Raw genomic sequence first — 17,935 nt, 5'->3', positions numbered from 1 at the left:
TAAATTTACATTTGATTGCCTTAAATGTCCGTTTAGTCAAACGAATAGATTGAAATGATTGTTAAGAACAGAACTGTTCATTATGATAATTAGTACAATTAGTAGAAAATCTATATATAGGTACTTACTGTTATCTTATATATGAATATGATATAAACAAAAGGTATTGAACTATTCAAGATATACACGGCATCTTGAGGATGACAGGACAGACTTGATATGTTCTGGTTTTATTTGACAGCCAAACAAACAAAAACACAAAGAAATGTCATAGTAGTGAACATTTCAACCTAAAGCCACCTGTGTAGTATAGCACAATATCAAGGAACACACTGCATATTTTATATTATGTAAAATAAATCACTATTTTCAAACAGCTAACCAAACGGCATTACATATATAACATTATCACTGCTCAAGTTTTCGGGAGAATGTCTCTGTACAAATAATAATACCATTTTGCACACAGACTTCCATGTATCGGCCAGTAGTGTACATTCAACATTGCTGATCAACTCTTGAAACTTACAGAAACGCACAAAGCAGCAAAGCAGTCATAATGGCACAATTTCTACTAAGATCTACAGAAAATTTTCCTGGAAAAGTTCTTCCCATTTTTGTCTTTACACATGGACGGAACCAGTCAACAGAATTTTATAAAATTGTAAGAAAATACAAGGGAAGACTGTATATATCATGTGTGCCACAAACGGTGAAGTCATGTTGTCAACTGTGTACCTGATGCAATCAGACAATAACTATTTGAAAAATGTAGTAATCATCTACAAAACCACCACAACGTTGAAAATTTATTTACAATTCAAGCAGACATGAGTTAAACTCTACATTGAAACAAAACAGTTTCAATAACCATACTAAACAGGTTGTTTATATAAACAAATAAACACATGTTTGTCATATCAGTTTACACATTTTTTTGGAGAACATAGCCCAGTCTTCTGTCTCAAAAGTTATTCTAAACTAGCTTGGGTAAAACCTGTACAGAGGTGACTGTCTGTCAGCACTGATTGCATATTGATTGTCCAAGCCTAACAACAATTAGAATCAATTAGAATCCAAAGTCTAACCCAGCGCCTCCCAGCACCCAGCTCTGTACAGCTCCTACCCAAACCTTGGGTTTATTTCTACACGTTTGTCTCGTGTTCGACGGAGGTCTGCCCGGGCATGAGGTCGTCGATCGACTCGCCCGCTATCAGCTTCTTCTCCATGGCGACCAGCAGCTTGACGCCGTCGATGACCTGTCGGATCAACGAGGGGAAACGTGAGTCTTTTTCCTGCACAGGTAACTTTTAAACTTCCAGATCAAATAACATAGGCAACAACCAGCAGAAAGAACCTGTCGGAACAACGAGGGGAAACGTGAGTCTTTTTCCTACACAGGTAACTTTTGAACTTCCAGATCAAATAACATAGGCAACAACCAGCAGAAAGAACCTGTCGGATCAACGAGGGGAAACGTGAGTCTTTTTCCTACACAGGTAACTTTTAAACTTCCAGATCAAATAACATAGGCAACAACCAGCAGAAAGAACCTGTCGGATCAACGAGGGGGCAGAGGAGTGGTTTCCTACCTGCACGTGAGCTTACCAGACTAACAATGCTGGTTGGAAAATAGCAAAATCATACAAACATAGTACAAATTACTACAATGCGAAGCTTTCCTCCATCACTGAGGTATACGCGGACCAAATCTTCAACAACCACTGTTGACTTTTTCGGGATCAATGATGACAAATCACTTCTGACGTTCTGAACGTAAACTCGCAAGAGTTACAGACACGTGACTTTATTGACGCGTACCTTTACGGATACGTGACCAATGTAAGAGCTATGTTGCACTTTAGTCTTTATGTTGCTTATGATAGATGTACGTCCACTCAGAGTTGTATCTTGGCTCAGACTGATCTAGGAACAGGTGGGTCCGTGTCCTTTATTGAGGTCCTAATTCAGAACACACGTTGTACTTGCTATCACACAGGTTAGTGTGGGGTGTAGCTAGCCTGAGTGCCAGCCTTTTTAGCTTCCGTACGCTACCCAAAGCGAGGAGCGGAGCTTGGGTAGCGTACGGAAGCTAAAAAGGCTGGCACTCAGGCTAGGGTGTAGCACCTGTGTGATAGCAAATAGAACATGTGTTCTTAACCCCCCACATTTATGTACCACACGGGAACGTTTTTAAACAGGTCTTGAGACGGGCAGATCTCACCTGTTGTACGAGGGAGACCTCGGAGTGGCCGAGTCTGTCGGCGTTGGAGATGTCGAAGGTCCCTCCCTCCGCCGCGGTGTCGACCCCGCCCGTCCCACGCTTCTGCAGGTTCAGCTTCTCCAGAACCTCCTCAAACTTCTCATGGGTGCTCATCTTTTCCAGCTGAAACACACATTGTCATGGCAACGTTAACTTCTCAGCTGAAACACACATCGTCATGGCAACATTAGATTCTCAGCTGAAACACACATCGTCATGGCAACATCAAATTCTCAATTTGGTGCTCATCTTTAGCAGCTGAAAAAGAACAACCATTGTAACAATATAAGTAGAGTGGATTCATTCCTCAAGCTAACCGACATCTTTCACACCGCAGTCGTCCCTTGGTTAGACTACTGGAGCCGCACTATAACATTTAATGTTTAAAATTACGGCAATTTTCTGTCAATTCACTGATTTCATGTGAGAGTGAGCATGTAGCCCAGGTGTTTAGTAAATATTACTCACCTTGACGTGAACCCCGGCCCTCAGCCCCGTGCCCAGGTTGGACGGACAGGTGAGCACGTAGCCCAGGTGTTTGATAGATAACTCACCTTGACGTGAACCCCGGCCCTCAGCCCCGTGCCCAGGTTGGACGGACAGGTGAGCACGTAGCCCAGGTGTTTGGTAAATATTACTCACCTTGACGTGAACCCCGGCCCTCAGGCCTGTGCCCAGGTTTGACGGACAGGTGAGCACGTAGCCCAGGTGTTCGTTCCACATGTACGCCTTCCCCATCTTCTTCATCTCCTTCTCCACCAGGTTGAGGCCGTTGCAGAACCGCTCGAAGACGCGCTTCATGTTTCCGCCCTTCTCCATGGAGATCAACCGGGTGTGGTCTTCCTCGTTGATCCACACCAGGAACGTTTTGTCGTTGTTGTGCCTGAGAGATCGGTAACACACGGTAAGTCAATGAAGATAGTAAGATACGCAAGATGACAGTTTGAGAAGCAACTGGATAATTTTGGAAATGGTCAGATATTTCAGACAGAAATTGTCAATGAATGACTGGCTGACTTTTGCTATAGTCACTGGGCACCGACAAAAGACAGCGAATGCTGCCAGGAATGTCTGACTGTTTCCAAAATTATCCAGTTGCTTGAGTAACTTTTATCTTGCGTAACAGTTCCAACTGTTTGGGTTTCCATCATTATACAGAAAAGTCCACATCTTTATTTTGCAGCTGCCATTTACACTGATAATGTAACACTTTTTTTGCATTATTGACTACGACATAGATAGAGTCATGGAGGAAAATGGACATTCGAAGGTCTGTTAATGTCAGTCACCAAGATTTCATGAGAAGAAACTGTTTGGAAGAAAGTTGTTTACCAGATGCCGCGGGCGTCGGGCCAGTCGCGGGCCATCCCGGCGCAGGTCAGCAGCGGCGAGACCGGCTTGTCGAACAGGAAGTGGTCGTCGATCAGCTGCTGCTGCTCCTCCTCCGTCATGCCCTTCAGCGGGTAGTACTTGCCAGAGAACTCTCCGCCCAGGTTTCCGAGGGCCGTGGACACGATGCGCTCGACCTCCCGGCGCTCGTGGCGGCTGCACATCGGCGGGAGGGCGTAACCACGGATACTACGGCCCGTACGTACGCGGGACGACAGGACGAAGTCGGGATCCAAGTCGTCGCCGCCGATCAGCTTGGTGGCGTCGAGGTCCGTCTTGTGCACGTCGGTCTTCTTGAAGCCCTTGTGGCGGGCCTCGATGATCGGGTCGAACAGTTCGGCAAAGTCGGTGTAGCATTCCTCGTCTCCTGCCACCGCCCCCACGGTCATGATGAACGGGTGGCCTGGGGGTGGGGAATGTCAAAATGATGATTATTCATTTAAAACATCCCAAAAGTCATGGTGAACAAGAAGCCTGGAGAGCAAAAATGCCAAAATAGTGATAAATCTTAATCGAAAGAATGTGTCCCAAATGTTATGATGAATGGATGGACTGGGAAATATAACTATTAGAATAATATTAAAATCTGAAATATTTCTGAATTGATAATGCCCAACCAACATTCATGATGTAGGGATGTGAGATATTAGATGAAGGTAGACAAACACGAGTAACTCAGACTTATACTTACCAGGGTTGTCCACGCCCGTCTGGATGCACAGGTCCAGCGTGCAGCCGTTCTTCGTCTTCTTGTCTTTAAGACAGTCGAAGATGTCCTTGGTGAGGCACTTGGCCATGTGGTTGTTGTGCTGGGACAGGTCGGGGAAGTTGTCGCTCTGCAGCTCGATCTTCACCTCCGACGGTTCCACTAGTGGACCGCCTGGGGAAAAGGAAAAAGGTTTTTATTATAATTATCATAGTACAAACTTAATCCTTTATTTCTGGACTATCTGGCCCGTAGTAAAACCTTACATATTATTATATCAACAAGCTGCTAGGGCACCCAAACCTACACCACTTCCTCCTTACATCAAAAGATATCTGCCACAAAAAAATCAAGACCATAGTATGTCCAGGTCAAATGATACAAATACCGGAAGTTCTGCCTCACTATCAAGGTGACACACTAAAGGGTGCTGTTGTTTTGAAGAATTTCGCAGAGAACCCCAAGAAGCGATGTCTTTGAAGAGATTTGTGACTTATCAGAACTAAGTAAGCATTAATGATGTTAGCGTTAATAAGGAGCTGCTGACCTGGGATGAGGTCGCTGATGTCCTTCTTCATTAGAACTAATTAAGTTTTAATTACTGTTAGTAACGAGCTGCTACCCTGGCATGAGGTCGCTGATGTCCTTCTTCATCAGAACTAATTAAGTTTTAATTACTGTTAATAACGAGCTGCTGACCTGGGATGAGGTCGCTGATGTCCTTTTTCTTCTCCAGCCGTTTCTCCATCTCCACCAGTAACTTGACACCGTCCACGACCTTCTGGACCAGCTCGACCTCCGAGCAGCCTAACCTGTCCGTGTTCGAGATGTCGAAGATTCCCCCCGTCGCCGCGGTGTCCACGCCGCCCGTCCCGCGCTTCTGTAACCTGCCAGTCAGAGAACAGTCGGTTATAATCAAACATGGTCAACAACGACAAACTCCATCAAAACTGCATGTTGGAATGCTGCATGACATGACGGGCATTGCAGGAACTTAATTTCTATTCTAGTTAATATTTGTATTCAGACAATGGACCAATTTCCAAATACCGGCGCCATTTTGAATCTGGCGCGAGCGCACGTTATTTGAGCATGGGAAAAGTAAACAAACGGTAAGAGGACAGTGCGGGAAAGGCTAAACAATGGCGTCCCCAATAGAAAGCAGCGTTGAGTCATCTGAGTCGGCGGATGGATGCTCTCCTCGGTGAAATCCGTCGATATATGTGCATGACACAAGTAGATAATATTGTTGTGGATACTTAGACTTGATATCAGCCAGTAAAAATTGTGAATTTTCTTACTATTGAACCACACCAATGCCACTAAATGTATAGACAACAGGAAGAATAGTGGAAATGTCAAACTAATCGTGGATCTAACTAAAGTCAAAGTAAAGCTTACCTAAGCTGCTCCAGGATGTGGCTGAAGTGTGGGTTTGTGCTGAGTTTTGGCAGCTTCACGTGAACCCCGGCCCTCAGCCCCGTGCCCAGGTTGGACGGACAGGTGAGGACGTAGCCCAGGTGCTCGTTCCACATGAACTCCTTCCCCTGCTCCTTCACGTGCTCCTCCACCTTCTTCAGACCGTCGCAGAAGCGATCGAAAACCTTCTTCATGTTTCCGCCCTTCTCCATGGAGATGACCCGGGTGTGGTCCTCCTCGTTGATCCACACCAGGAAGTTCTTGGCGTCGTTGTGCCTGGAGAGGGAAGGAACGACAAGGAAAGAAACTGCTTGAGGGTCCAAAATTAACCGATCTTTCCAGTTCCAGATCAAGTCACAAATATAGGCCAAATACCAATAGTGAACATAGTTTTCTTTGGTATACAAGCCTATTTATTCTTCTGCAGGTGTTTCAACAACCTGTCTTCGTCATCAATGCATAATGTACAGTTTCCATTGGTGCAAAGTGAACTTATCATGTCAGTGCCGTATTGTCTGAAGCAGTTTAACTTACTATCCCTAACCATTTGTTGAACATCAGCTTTTTTCCCTACCATTAGACTGTCATTCACCCATGAGTAACTGTTAGGAGAAAAGTGGTTCCCTACCAGATCCCGCGTCCGTCGGGCCAGTCACGCGCCATCTTGGCGGACGTGAGCAGCGGGGAAACGGGCTTGTCGAACAGGAAGTGGTCTGCGATCAGCTGTTCCTGCGTCTTGTCGTCCATCTCGTAGAGCGGGTAGTACTTGCCCTGCAGCTCGCCCTCCAGCTTCCCCAGTGCGTCGCACAGAACCTTCTCCACGCCGCGCCGTTCCGCCCGGGTGCACCACGGAGGGAGCGTGTAACCACGGATACTGCGCCCCGTACGCACGCGGGACGACAGCACGTACTTCGGGTCAAGGTCGTCACCGCCCTGCAGCTTGCTGGAGTCAAGGTCGGTTTTGTGCAAGTCCGTTTTCTTGTAGCCGTTGTGGCGGCCTTCGATGACGGGGTCGAACAAGTCGGCGAACGTCGTGTAGCATTCCTCGTCTCCTGCCACCAGCCCAACGGTCATGATGAACGGGTGGCCTGGGGGGGGGGGGGGGGGACAAAACATTTGGAACTTTCGTTGATGAAGGTTAGACATTCAGATTATGAAAGCTACTCAAGCAACCAGATAGGTTAAAATTTGTAAACGGTCGGACCTTTGACATAGCATCGTCAGTGCTTTTCTGTTGGTGACTCAGTCACTGAGGAAAGATAGACAAGTGGATGATTTTTTTGTTGTGCATTGAAATTTTACAACATTGAAGGATACCGGTATTCTGCCCGTAGACTGCTTCCTTCGTGTTGGTACACAAAGTTCCAGGGAGTGAATGTGCATGAAGTACATTTATTTGTAATAGGCAACTTTTTCAGTCTTCTGTTTACATCTTGACTGCTTGCTAAATATTTTATTTATAACCATTTCCCTTACTCTGAAACCAATAGGGAATTGGGTGCCAATTGCAAACTGTTATTTCAGAGTGCTAAAGGTTAAAAAGTTTGGCCTTCGGTAACCTAAATTTTTACCACCATGTAAAACACCTGACTTCATTTGCTCAGCGGCCTACATTGTACATGTACACGGTACGTACCGGGGTTGTCCACGCCGGTCTGGATGCACTCGTCGATCGTGTAGCCGCTGTCCGTCTTCTTGTCGACCAGGCTGTGGTACATCTGGGGAGTCAGGCACTTCGCCATCCAGTTGTTGTGCTTGGTCAGGTCAGGGTAGGCTTTGGGCCACACCGTGTACACGTCCTTCCCTGGGAATACAAGTTGGATGTGTTTACACATTTGTACAATAGGTAGTGTGTTGCGCTCTTCCTTATCCTCCAAAGAAAAAGCTGACTGCTCCCAAACACCTACATGTACCTAGCTTCCGTGGTCATTGAAAAGCAGAAAAAGTGAACAAAGAAAGAAAAAAAGTGAAAGAAACCTGCTTCTATGCTTATCACTAAAAAAAAAAGAAAAAGCATAGAAACAAAGAATGGCTATCACTAAAAAGCAGAAACAGCGAACAAGGAAAGAAATCTACTTCCATTACCGGGTTATCACTAAAAAGCAGAAACGGCAAACAAAGAAAGAAACCCGCTTCCATGGCTTTCACTAGGAAACCAACAGAAAAGCAAAGAAGCAAAGAAACCTGCTTCCATTGCCATCACTAAAAAGCAGAAAAAGGGAACAAATAAACAACAAGTTTACCTGATTCTATAACCTTAACTAAGAAACCAACAGAAAAGCAAACCAACAAAAAACGTGCTTCCATGGCCCAAAACAAACGAACAACACTGAAAACAAACCCACCTGCTTCCAAGGCCTTCTCCATGTTGACCAGCAGCTCCACACCATCCACGACCTTCTGCACCAGCTCGACCTCCGACATGCCCAGCCGGTCCGCGTTGGAGATGTCAAAGGTCCCTCCGGTTGCCGCGGTGTCGACCCCGCCCGTCCCGCGCTTCTGCAGACGCAGCTGCTCCAGGAAGTGGTCAAAGTCCGGGTGTTGACTCACTTTTGGCAGCTGGGGGCCGGGGACACATGAATTAGCATTTATGTACGTGACTGTTTATGTTATGTTCCCATGGGTCATGTAGTTTATCCACATTTGGCAGCTACAGGGGACTAATGGAAGAATTTTTATTTCTAATCTCTCTTTTTCTTTGGTTTTCAATTCATATTCTACAAAAAGATAAGCATGGCAGGCATATAGAATAAGTAGCACACACATGCGACAACAAGATTGAAACATAAAATCAGGAATTCAAACAATATGGTCTATAAAGAGAAGTGAGAATTCAGGGTTTTCTACTTTGTAGACAGCAACAAAATTATCCTTGGTTTTGTCACTGACATTCCATGTTTTTGTACTAAAGAACTGTGCACAGTTTTGTGCAATATAAATGCCCTGAACCTAAGTCTTCCAATGCTGACTCATATGGAGTGTGCAACACTAGTTTCAGTACCACAGACAAGCTGTACTAGTGACAGCTGTACTAGAAGCCGCGTTAGAATTCTTGCACAATCAAAAGAGCAAGTTTTAGTAGGACCCTTCAAAAAAATTTCCCGGACAAAGCATTTGCTCCCAAGTATCTAGACATCCTACTGTGGATTTTGCACATCCAAATATCCAGGTTAGACGGACAGGTGAGCACGTAGCCCAGGTGTTTGATCGATAACTCACCTTGACGTGAACCCCGGCCCTCAGGCCTGTGCCCAGGTTAGGACAGGTGAGAACGTAGCCCAGGTGTTTGATAACTCACCTTGACGTGAACCCCGGCCCTCAGCCCCGTGCCCAGGTTGGACGGACAGGTGAGCACGTAGCCCAGGTGAGGGTTCCACATGAACTCGTAGCCTTTCGACTTGATGACGTCCTCGACCTTCTTCAGGCCGGTGCAGAATCGCTGGAAGACGCGCTTCATGTTTCCGCCCTTCTCCATGGAGATGACCCGGGTGTGGTCCTCCTCGTTGATCCACACCAGGAACGTCTTGTCATCGTTGTGCCTGGAGAGAAAAGGAACAAGAAGGACGTGAGATTTGAAGATCTGATTTTTTTTACACAGGATAAAATGTTATGACCACACACCAACATGACCTAAAGAAAACCAGAGAATTGGTGACTCTCAGTTGTTGTTTTTTTTCGATTATATTATGTGCCAAAATGGAATCTGATGAACCTACATATCGACAAAATATGCATGCAGTACTTTCAGCTCTGCCGAAGGATCTATAAAAGTTCTGTTATTCACCAAGACTTCAAATTAGCCACAAAACAAGGCTCTAAAAGCCACTCAAATGTTTTGGGTTTACTGTTATACTGAATTGAGTACCCTTGAAAAGAAACTGAGCACAAAGTCGTTTCCTACCAGATGCCGCGGGCGTCGGGCCAGTCGCGGGCCATCCCGGCGCAGGTCAGCAGCGGCGAGACCGGCTTGTCGAACAGGAAGTGGTCGTCGATCAGCTGCTGCTGCTCCTCTTCCGTCATGCCCTTCAGCGGGTAGTACTTGCCAGAGAACTCTCCTGGACAGGAATGGACACAAAAAAAAAACATTTAAATTTGGAGCTCCTCATGCTTTGTTCAGAGAATTTGAAAAAAATGTTCCTGATCTTGAAAAACAAGTTGTAATTTCTATCAAATTGAATGTATTATCAACATTTGAACTGTGACTATAAACTGTGTTTGGGTACATTTGAATATACCCTGGAAGATAAGCCCAGTAAGAGGCTAAAGGGTATCACAGGCAACGAACTAGACAAACTGCCCACCGTCAAACGTGCTGAGGGCCTCCTTCAGGATCTTCTCGACGTCCCTCCTCTCGGCACGCGTGCACCAGGGCGGGAGGGCCAGCCCACGAATGGACCGTCCCGTGCGCACGCGCGACGACAGCACGTAGTTCGGGTCCAGTGTGTCGCCGCCGCGCAGGTTCTCGTGCGTCAGGTCCGTCTTGTGCTTGGCGTCCTTCCCGTAGCCGCCGTGCCGACCGCTGATGATCGGGTCGAACATGTCGGCAAAGGTTTTGTAGCTCTCCTCGTCTCCTGCCACCGCCCCCACGGTCATGATGAACGGGTGGCCTGGGGACAAAAAGGTGATAAAACATGTAGAATCATGAATTGAAACACATCAGCCTTCCAGAGCTCCGTACAAGTCCTTAAGAGCCCCTGAATTTGATATTTCTGAATACGCTAAGATCCCTAAAACACACTTTTAGTTTTAAACATGAGCGCTAGCCCTATCCCGGGCTCACATATCCCTTACCTCAACATTTACTTCAATCTGCATCAGACTTGACACTTCTTGGGCTAACCCTGAATTCTTACCTCGGCTCTACATCAAGAGCTGTATGTGCACCCCTGACTTTATTTATAAACGTTTACTTCTGACCCAGACTTGACTTGACCCTTTAGGTGTTAACCCTGATTCCTTACCTGGGTTGTCGACGCCCGTCTGGATACATCCGTCCAGCGTGTAGCCCGACTGGGTCTTCTTGTCCTTCAGCTTCTTGTAGATCTCGCCGGTCAGACATCGCGACATCCAGTTGTTGTGGATGGTCAGGTCCGGGAAGTTAGGGACGCTGTGGGAGGGGGGTGCAGAGGAGATCATGAGTCAAGATTGAACCTCAGGCTAAACCAAACTAAGCACTGGTGGTCATCAACGGAAATGGTTTTCGCCGTCTTCAACCTGTTTCATTTTCCGTATTCTTGTGTCTGTCAATTTTTTATAGATTTTTTAAAGTTTATTTAGACAATTTTGATGCCAAATGTGATATGACTGTATTAATTAAAAGCCTTTGTTGATATTTTCCCAAAGTTTATTTTCATTAATTGTTTTGATCTGTAAGTTTTTGTCTTTGTTAGAATTTGTTGTATTAACACAATTGGTCTGTTGTCATCAAAATTAGGTATCATTTTGGTGTCAACCTGGAACTTCCGTGCCATTTTACTGGGGTGTAATGTTCAAAAGAAAGTCAGACTGAATGGAATCAATTTGTAGCTGGCTTTATATGGGCTGATACTATGATGATTATCTGAATTCCATCATGCAGTAAAAGGCTTGTTGCAGAATGCAGATCATTTCTACAGAGGAGTGTTTATCTAATAGTTAAAGATGATTGCACATGACCCATTAATGTTTGCATGCAAAGGAATTATATTTCTGTGACAGAGGCATGCAGATTAGGACCATCGTTCCGAAAGGTCTACCTGTAGGTCTCCTCCTGGTGTTCATGTGGCACAGCGGGTTGCGAACTGCTGTGTGAGACAAAAAAACATGGCCGTGGTTGGCGGTTGGCCCGAAGTCAGCCGAATCCCAAGCTCTGGTTGGCGTTTATTTCCTAAAATCCACTGAATGACATGCAGCTAAATCCATCTTTCATGATTTCCTTTTTTTTGTATTCTTTACTTTACTTTGCTGTGTGAGACAAAATAACACATGGCCGTGGTTGGCGGTTGGGCTAAGTCGGCCGAATCCAGAGCTCTTTGGTTGGCGTTTATTTGCTAAAATCCACTTAATGTCATGCAGCTACATGTAAATCCTTCTTTTAGGATTTCATTTTTTTTTTTATTGTTTAGTCAGTCATGCATTAACCTGGAGGGCATTGAAATGCCATGATTGTAGTTTGTACAGTTTAACCTTTAAGTTAACAGAACTACTGTCACAATAACTGCCCAGTAGACATGCAGATTAGGACCATCGTTCCACAAGGTCTACCTGGCTTCCTCCTTGTGTTCATGTGGCGCGGCTGGTTGTAAACTGCTGTGTGAGACAAAACAACACATGGCCGTGGTTGGCGGTCGGGCTGACTTTTTCGATAAGTCGACCAAATTCCGAGCTCTTTGGTGGGCGATTATTTGCTAAAATCCACTTAATGTCATGCAGCTAAATCCTTCTTTTACGATTTCATTTTTTTTTAAATTGTTTAGTCAGTCATGCATTAACAGGGCAAATGCCATGATTGTAGTTTGTACAGTTTAACCTTTAACAGAACTACTGTTACAATAACTGCACAGTAGACATGCAGATTAGGACCATCTTTCCATAAAGTCTACCTGGCCTCCTCCTTGTGTTCATGTGGCGCGGCGGGTTGTAAACTGCTGTGTGAGACAAAACAACACATGGTCGTGGTTGGCGGTTGGGCTGACTTTTTCGATAATGGCCAAATCCAGAGCTCTTTGGTCGGCGTTTATTTCCTAAAATCCACCGAAATTGCCATTCAGCTTCCTTCTTTTATGACTTCACTTTGTTTCTTTTTGAATGTTTTAGTCTGATGCATGCATTATCAAGTGATCAATTCCAGGGTCTTTGGAAATCGCTCTTGTTCACTTATATTGGATCAAAATTCAACTCAACAACAACATGTGAAAATAACACTCAGACTTGGACGACAGAAGATGATATGATATTCATGCATGAGGAGGTAGAGGCTGACCATTGCACATGCCGGCTTATTGAGAAAAGAATACCGGTATGTCTGTATGAAGATGATTACTATATATAAGACCTGGGGAAAATTTGCTTGAAATTGGAAGTTTCTATAATTGCACAGTGGGAGAGAATAATCCACAGACTTGCGTTACTGTACGTTATACAGTAACATGCTGACGTAAGGCCACAACAGTTGCATTTGTTGGATCTTGGACTACTAAAGATTTAAAACACTTGATGATCAACTTGAAAACAGTCTGTGAGGACTAAATGTAAGTCTGTACCCTGGTACACACTTAGTATCATGGAGTGATAATGATAAGGTTCAAATCTTCCTCCCAGCCCTCTGTTTTCAGGAATATTACTAACATAATATTATAACTGTTCATTTTGAGTGTCCAAGAACCAAAGAAATGAACTGGAGCAGCCTGAAGATGAGGTCATGACCTTTGCACGGACCCGTGACTGCGGAGGAGGAGGAGTCTCTATTGCACAATAGGAGCGGCGCTGTTTACAGGAGAATACTGTCGTTCACTATACTACAGGTGATCATAGTTGTCACATGACCCGTAAAGATGCATGCAAAGTCTTTAATATAGGAGCAGCTGTTTTATATACAGGAGAATGCTGATGTACATGTACAGGTGATCATGGTTTATATGACCCGTGATGATGCATGCAAAGGGGGAGTCTTTAATAGGAGCGGCTGTTTAACAGGAGAATGCTGATGTTCAGGTGATCATGGTTTACATGAACCATAGCAAAGCGGGAGCTTTTATTGGCTGTTTTACACAGAAGAGAACATTGATGTTGATGGAAGGTGATCATGGTTATTACATGACCCGAAGGAGGAGCAATTGTATGGGACACAGTAGAGGCATGCAGAAGTTAAAGAGAAGGCAGCAAAATCCAACTTTTGGACCTTTCAACCCAAAATCCTACTTACTTTTTAATTGGGATATACAGTCATATATCTTTCTGGCGAATGAAATATTTTTTCCAATATAGCTTTTATATTTTGCTCCAAGAGAGCATTAAACTGTCGCCATACACAATTGTATTAACTGCTGTAAGTAGGATTTGGGGTTCAAAGGTAAAAGGTTGGATTTGGTTGTCTCCTCCTTTGACTAAAAGACAGTCGTTCCACATGTGACTACCTGGTCTCCTCCTGCTGTTCATGTTGCCCACTTGGTTTTGAACTGCTGTGTGAGATGAAATAACACATGGCTGTTTTATACACTGTACACTTCATTCACATTGTATGTCACCTTGGTAATATTACAATATTATTGTATTACTGGAACATTGATTGTTTCAATCATATTTCATTAGACACAACTATGGGATTGGATCAGGTGCTTTAAGTTCTGCTGAATTATTTTCATGTTTTTTGCTCTGCAAGCTAGAATTTGACACCCAGAGCATGAGAAAGTTCTTACTTAATACATTCAATTATGGTGACTTTCTGAGTCTTGAGGGTTCAAAATATCCACATACATCCTACAATTTCCTCCAAAGTCGTTAGATCATACAGAAAAAAATAAACTTTGCAAATCCGCAAGCTAACAAAACTACAGGTTTTAATGATGTCATATTGCAGAAACAGAAGGATTATGAAGTATTTTGGGCCCTGTGACTGTCAGGTCCTCAGAGTTTAGCTGTTTAACAGTAATGTGATTTCTAAGTTTGAAACTCCCACAGCCCAAGAGTTCCGCCAATTTCACCTGGCAGGAAGCAATGCTGCCTGACCTACGGGTCACTGACCCTCAGACAGGCGGCCTGCGGTACCCTGGTGTGATGACGGCAACCAAACCGACTTGGTTTAGTGTTTATGTAACATTAATATGGTGGAAGTCTAACTCTGCAGGATCAGTCCTTTTGCTGAAGGGCTTTCCCAGCCATTCTCTTTGCCTCTGCAGCAGCTAACGTTTATATAGATGTAAGAGGTAGAGCCCTGAAGTCTACAGTGGTAGGACACGCCCACAGGTGAGACTTCAGCACTGCACTTACACATGTCAATAGACCTTTGTGAGTACACAGAGCTAACCTGACTCAGGGACTGGGCTCCCAGAAACAACTGCCTTTGACAATCATTCTGTGAAGTTTAATAAATCAAAAAAAGATATGATTAAGTTAAATAGATCTTCTATGTCACCGTTGGCTTCAGGCTAGTTTGACGAGAGAAATCTCTCCTGATATGACTGCTGACGGTGATTATGATGTAACACAGGAAATAACAACGAATCAAGTCATGTTTTAACTTGATACAAAAAATGTCATTGTAAGTAAATGTAAAAACATCCCTTATATCTCCCGTCTGCTCGTAGTTCTGCTAACATTAAGAAGTGTGTATTCTATTTCTATAAGAAATGTGTATTAAAATGTCTATCCTGAACAAAGCAAATGTGTATACTCTTTTCCTAAGTGTGTATTAAAATGTCTGTTCTGAATGAGCAAGTGTGTATTCTCTTTCAGAAGTGTGTTCAAATTTACCTAGCGTGTGATCTGTATAAACAAGTGTGTATTCCAGCTTTATAAGTGCAATGTCCTATTCACAAAAGTGTGTATTCCAAATTCATAATCAATTCCCAAGTATGCACGCCAAATTTGCAAGTGTGTATTCCAGTACTACAAGTGTGTATTCCAATTCACAAGTGTGTGTTCAGATTTCACAAGTGTCTGTTCTGATTTCACAAGTGTGTATTGTTGTTTCAGAAGTGTGTATGTACTTTTCAGAAGTGTGTATTCAGAATTTACGAGTGTGTATTCGAATCTCCAGATGCATTTCAAAGTTAACAGGTTTGAGTTCCCTGCAACTACATTTAACAGTCACAACCACACTTGCCAAAGGCTATTTCCAAACATTTCAAGTGCCACAACATTAGGTATCAAGTCCCAGTATAGGTTTGTTGTCTGTGTCATTAATATAGAGACTGAACTACCTGAAATGGTCAGACTTACATGGATTTATCAAAGGTCCACCTGTTACAAACACATGCACCTGTGCTAGAGTGGACAGATGGGTCACATTCACCTGTACTGGAATAGACAGGTGTGTTATAGTTCCACCTGTGCTAGACTGGACAGGTGTGTTGTAAATCCACCTGTTCAAGACTGGACAGGTGTGTTGTAGCTCCACCTGTTCAAGACTGGACAGGTGTACTACAGGTGTACTCTGCTACTCTTGACAGGTAGGTTTAATGACTCCCTGTGATAGTAGGCACATTGAGTTGCCAGACTTTGCTATTTACTTATAACAAACCAACAGCCCCTATGGTACAGTACCCGGATGCCTGACTCCGCAGGTATGTTACCTGTTATACACCTGTGACACAGGTTACACCTGTACTGAAGGGCAGGTATGTTACATAAATCATTAGTCACGCACAGAATGATACATTGGTTTCAAAGATATCTGTTGGCATCGAATCAACTCCGCCAAAAGTTATCAAAGCTCTTAAACCCTGTGCATTTTTCCTGCCTGACAGTGCGACCGGTCTGGGACAAAAGTCTTAATCTCCATGGATTAAAGATGCTCCAGGGATGCGTCAGTTTAGATAAGTCGGTTTATTGTTTGTTTGGGGGTACCATAGTAGCTGCTCATTTGTCACTAACGCCGGTGCACAGTGATCTGGGTCTCCGCACACCGAGTCTTTTCAGGACCTGGCGAAGGGCAAACACCTGAGAACCTGATAGCTGGCAACCCGCGCGCCTCCACACAACACAAGTAAACAGCTTTTCACTACCCATTGTGCGGAAAACAAAGGCCGGCCGCCCTGGATAAATACGCTGTAAATACGATGTCCGAAAATTGATAAAGGCAGTCTGGGCCGGTGGGCATTGAGTAGCCCACATCAGATACCGGTTACCGACACATGGGATAGGTGGTGGGGAGGGGAGGGGGTGGAGAGGGGAGGCATCACTGACGCTAATTTTTTTGGGGGTGGGGGGTGTATGGATAAAACATGCAGAACGCATGCGGTAGCTATACCTACATGTTGAAGTGAAAGTGGCCCTCAACACACAGGAGCCGTACGGCAAAACAGGTGCAGTCTGCACGGCGTACTTACGTTTGATGCGGAACTGAAACGAGAGACGAAAAACACTGATTATAATCAAAATCACCCAACAGAGAAATATCGTCTAGTGAGCAGGTACCAATATTAAATCAGCATGGTAATCGTTTGTTGTATTTCGTCATCAGCACACAAAAAAGATCTCGTGCAAGTGCAAGAAATAACGGACTTGAAGGTCAAGCCGGCGTTCAGAGATTTGTGCGCAATAAGAACGCATCACTCACCTGACGTCGCTGCCGTGGGAGCCTTGGAGTTTCCACACCCCATGGCTGCGGTTAAAAGTCTCCAAACTTGTGCAGAAACGGTAAAAACGTGGGCGTACGGAACTGTAGTCCTGCCAAGGACGCGCCCTAATGCTCGATCCCGCTGGGGGGTAAGGCTTCCCTGTCACCATGGCAACCCGGTCACGTGGGTGCCGAGACGCGCGCTCATTGGTCAAAAGTACGTGTCCTCGGAAGGGACACCTGTGGCATGCCGGGAAGTCCCTATGAATGAATGATCAGTACTGGCTGTCAGAAAGGGTTAAAAATCGGAATAAATATGTCTTTTGAAACACAGAAGAGACGAAGAAAAGCTGAAGTTCAGGAGGAAGTTACAATCAAGTCTTCTTCCGTTTTGTTATCTATGTTTGAATGCATAATACCTCCTTGGTTATCTCCAAGCAGATCTAATGGTTGCTGGAAGACCGTATCCAACTGGCAGAAGAAGCTTGTATGGCAGCCTTATAGGGCCGTTGGATGCGGTCTTCCAGCAACCATTAGATCTGCTTGGAGATTAAATATTATGTACTTTGTAACTTTAGGTTCAGACTCCGGTTGCAATTTCTAATAAAGAATAAAGACTCCGAAAAATGGAGACCGTCACAAAATAAAAGATGACTGTCAATAGAAAGATAGTGGATGCTACTTGAAACATCTGATTCTTCTGAGCATTATCCAGTTTCTTGCTAATTGATTTATTTCATGATGATAGTTATTTCTCTTATCTTACAGGTGCTTTAGAAGCGAAAAAAGAGATCATATTATCACACAATCATATAGTACCATAGAATTTCTTTATTGAGTGAAAATGCATCAACTTCAACATAAAATTTATGTCCACATGTTATTCTAAAATTCATCTAAT

General features: G+C 44.3%; 1 protein-coding gene across 6 annotated transcripts; it reads right to left on the bottom strand.

The window, feature by feature from the left end:
- Positions 1 to 778: 778 nt before the first annotated feature.
- LOC136434315 (creatine kinase, flagellar-like) lies at positions 779 to 17,204 on the bottom strand. Of its 6 annotated transcripts, none has more exons than XM_066427058.1 (18): positions 17,035 to 17,204; positions 16,805 to 16,817; positions 13,892 to 13,936; positions 11,513 to 11,560; positions 10,739 to 10,884; positions 10,079 to 10,384; positions 9,679 to 9,832; positions 9,076 to 9,316; positions 8,123 to 8,336; positions 7,414 to 7,581; positions 6,406 to 6,865; positions 5,760 to 6,053; positions 5,058 to 5,245; positions 4,344 to 4,532; positions 3,596 to 4,055; positions 2,906 to 3,146; positions 2,225 to 2,386; positions 779 to 1,259 (listed from the first exon to the last, which is right to left on the bottom strand). In XM_066427058.1, exons 1-18 carry the CDS (start codon positions 17,075 to 17,077, stop codon positions 1,146 to 1,148), a joined length of 3,486 nt encoding a protein of 1,161 aa, XP_066283155.1. In that variant the 5' UTR covers positions 17,078 to 17,204; the 3' UTR covers positions 779 to 1,145. The 6 variants fall into 6 exon arrangements, with proteins under 6 accessions (XP_066283155.1, XP_066283157.1, XP_066283159.1 ...); XM_066427060.1 differs by having other exon boundaries at positions 13,892 to 13,933; XM_066427062.1 differs by lacking the exon at positions 11,513 to 11,560.
- Positions 17,205 to 17,935: the final 731 nt, after the last annotated feature.

The sequence above is a fragment of the Branchiostoma lanceolatum genome, chromosome 5, assembly GCF_035083965.1.
Source record: "Branchiostoma lanceolatum isolate klBraLanc5 chromosome 5, klBraLanc5.hap2, whole genome shotgun sequence".
Lineage (NCBI taxonomy): Eukaryota > Metazoa > Chordata > Leptocardii > Amphioxiformes > Branchiostomatidae > Branchiostoma > Branchiostoma lanceolatum.
Note: the sequence above shows the minus strand (reverse complement) of the source record. Positions and strands in the feature narration are given on the sequence as shown.

What these genes read in the sequence shown, in the direction of transcription:
- LOC136434315 (XM_066427058.1), bottom strand. Translation starts at nt 17,077, where the DNA reads ATGGGGTGTGGAAACTCCAAGGCTCCCACGGCAGCGACGTCAG. An exon ending in GACCGGCGTGGACAACCCCG is followed by an intron (nt 6,866 to 7,413) that starts GTACGTACCGTG and finishes CCCCCCCCCCAG; the next exon opens with GCCACCCGTTCATCATGACC. An exon ending in GGGCCGGGGTTCACGTCAAG is followed by an intron (nt 2,387 to 2,905) that starts GTGAGTAATATT and finishes TGTGTGTTTCAG; the next exon opens with CTGGAAAAGATGAGCACCCA.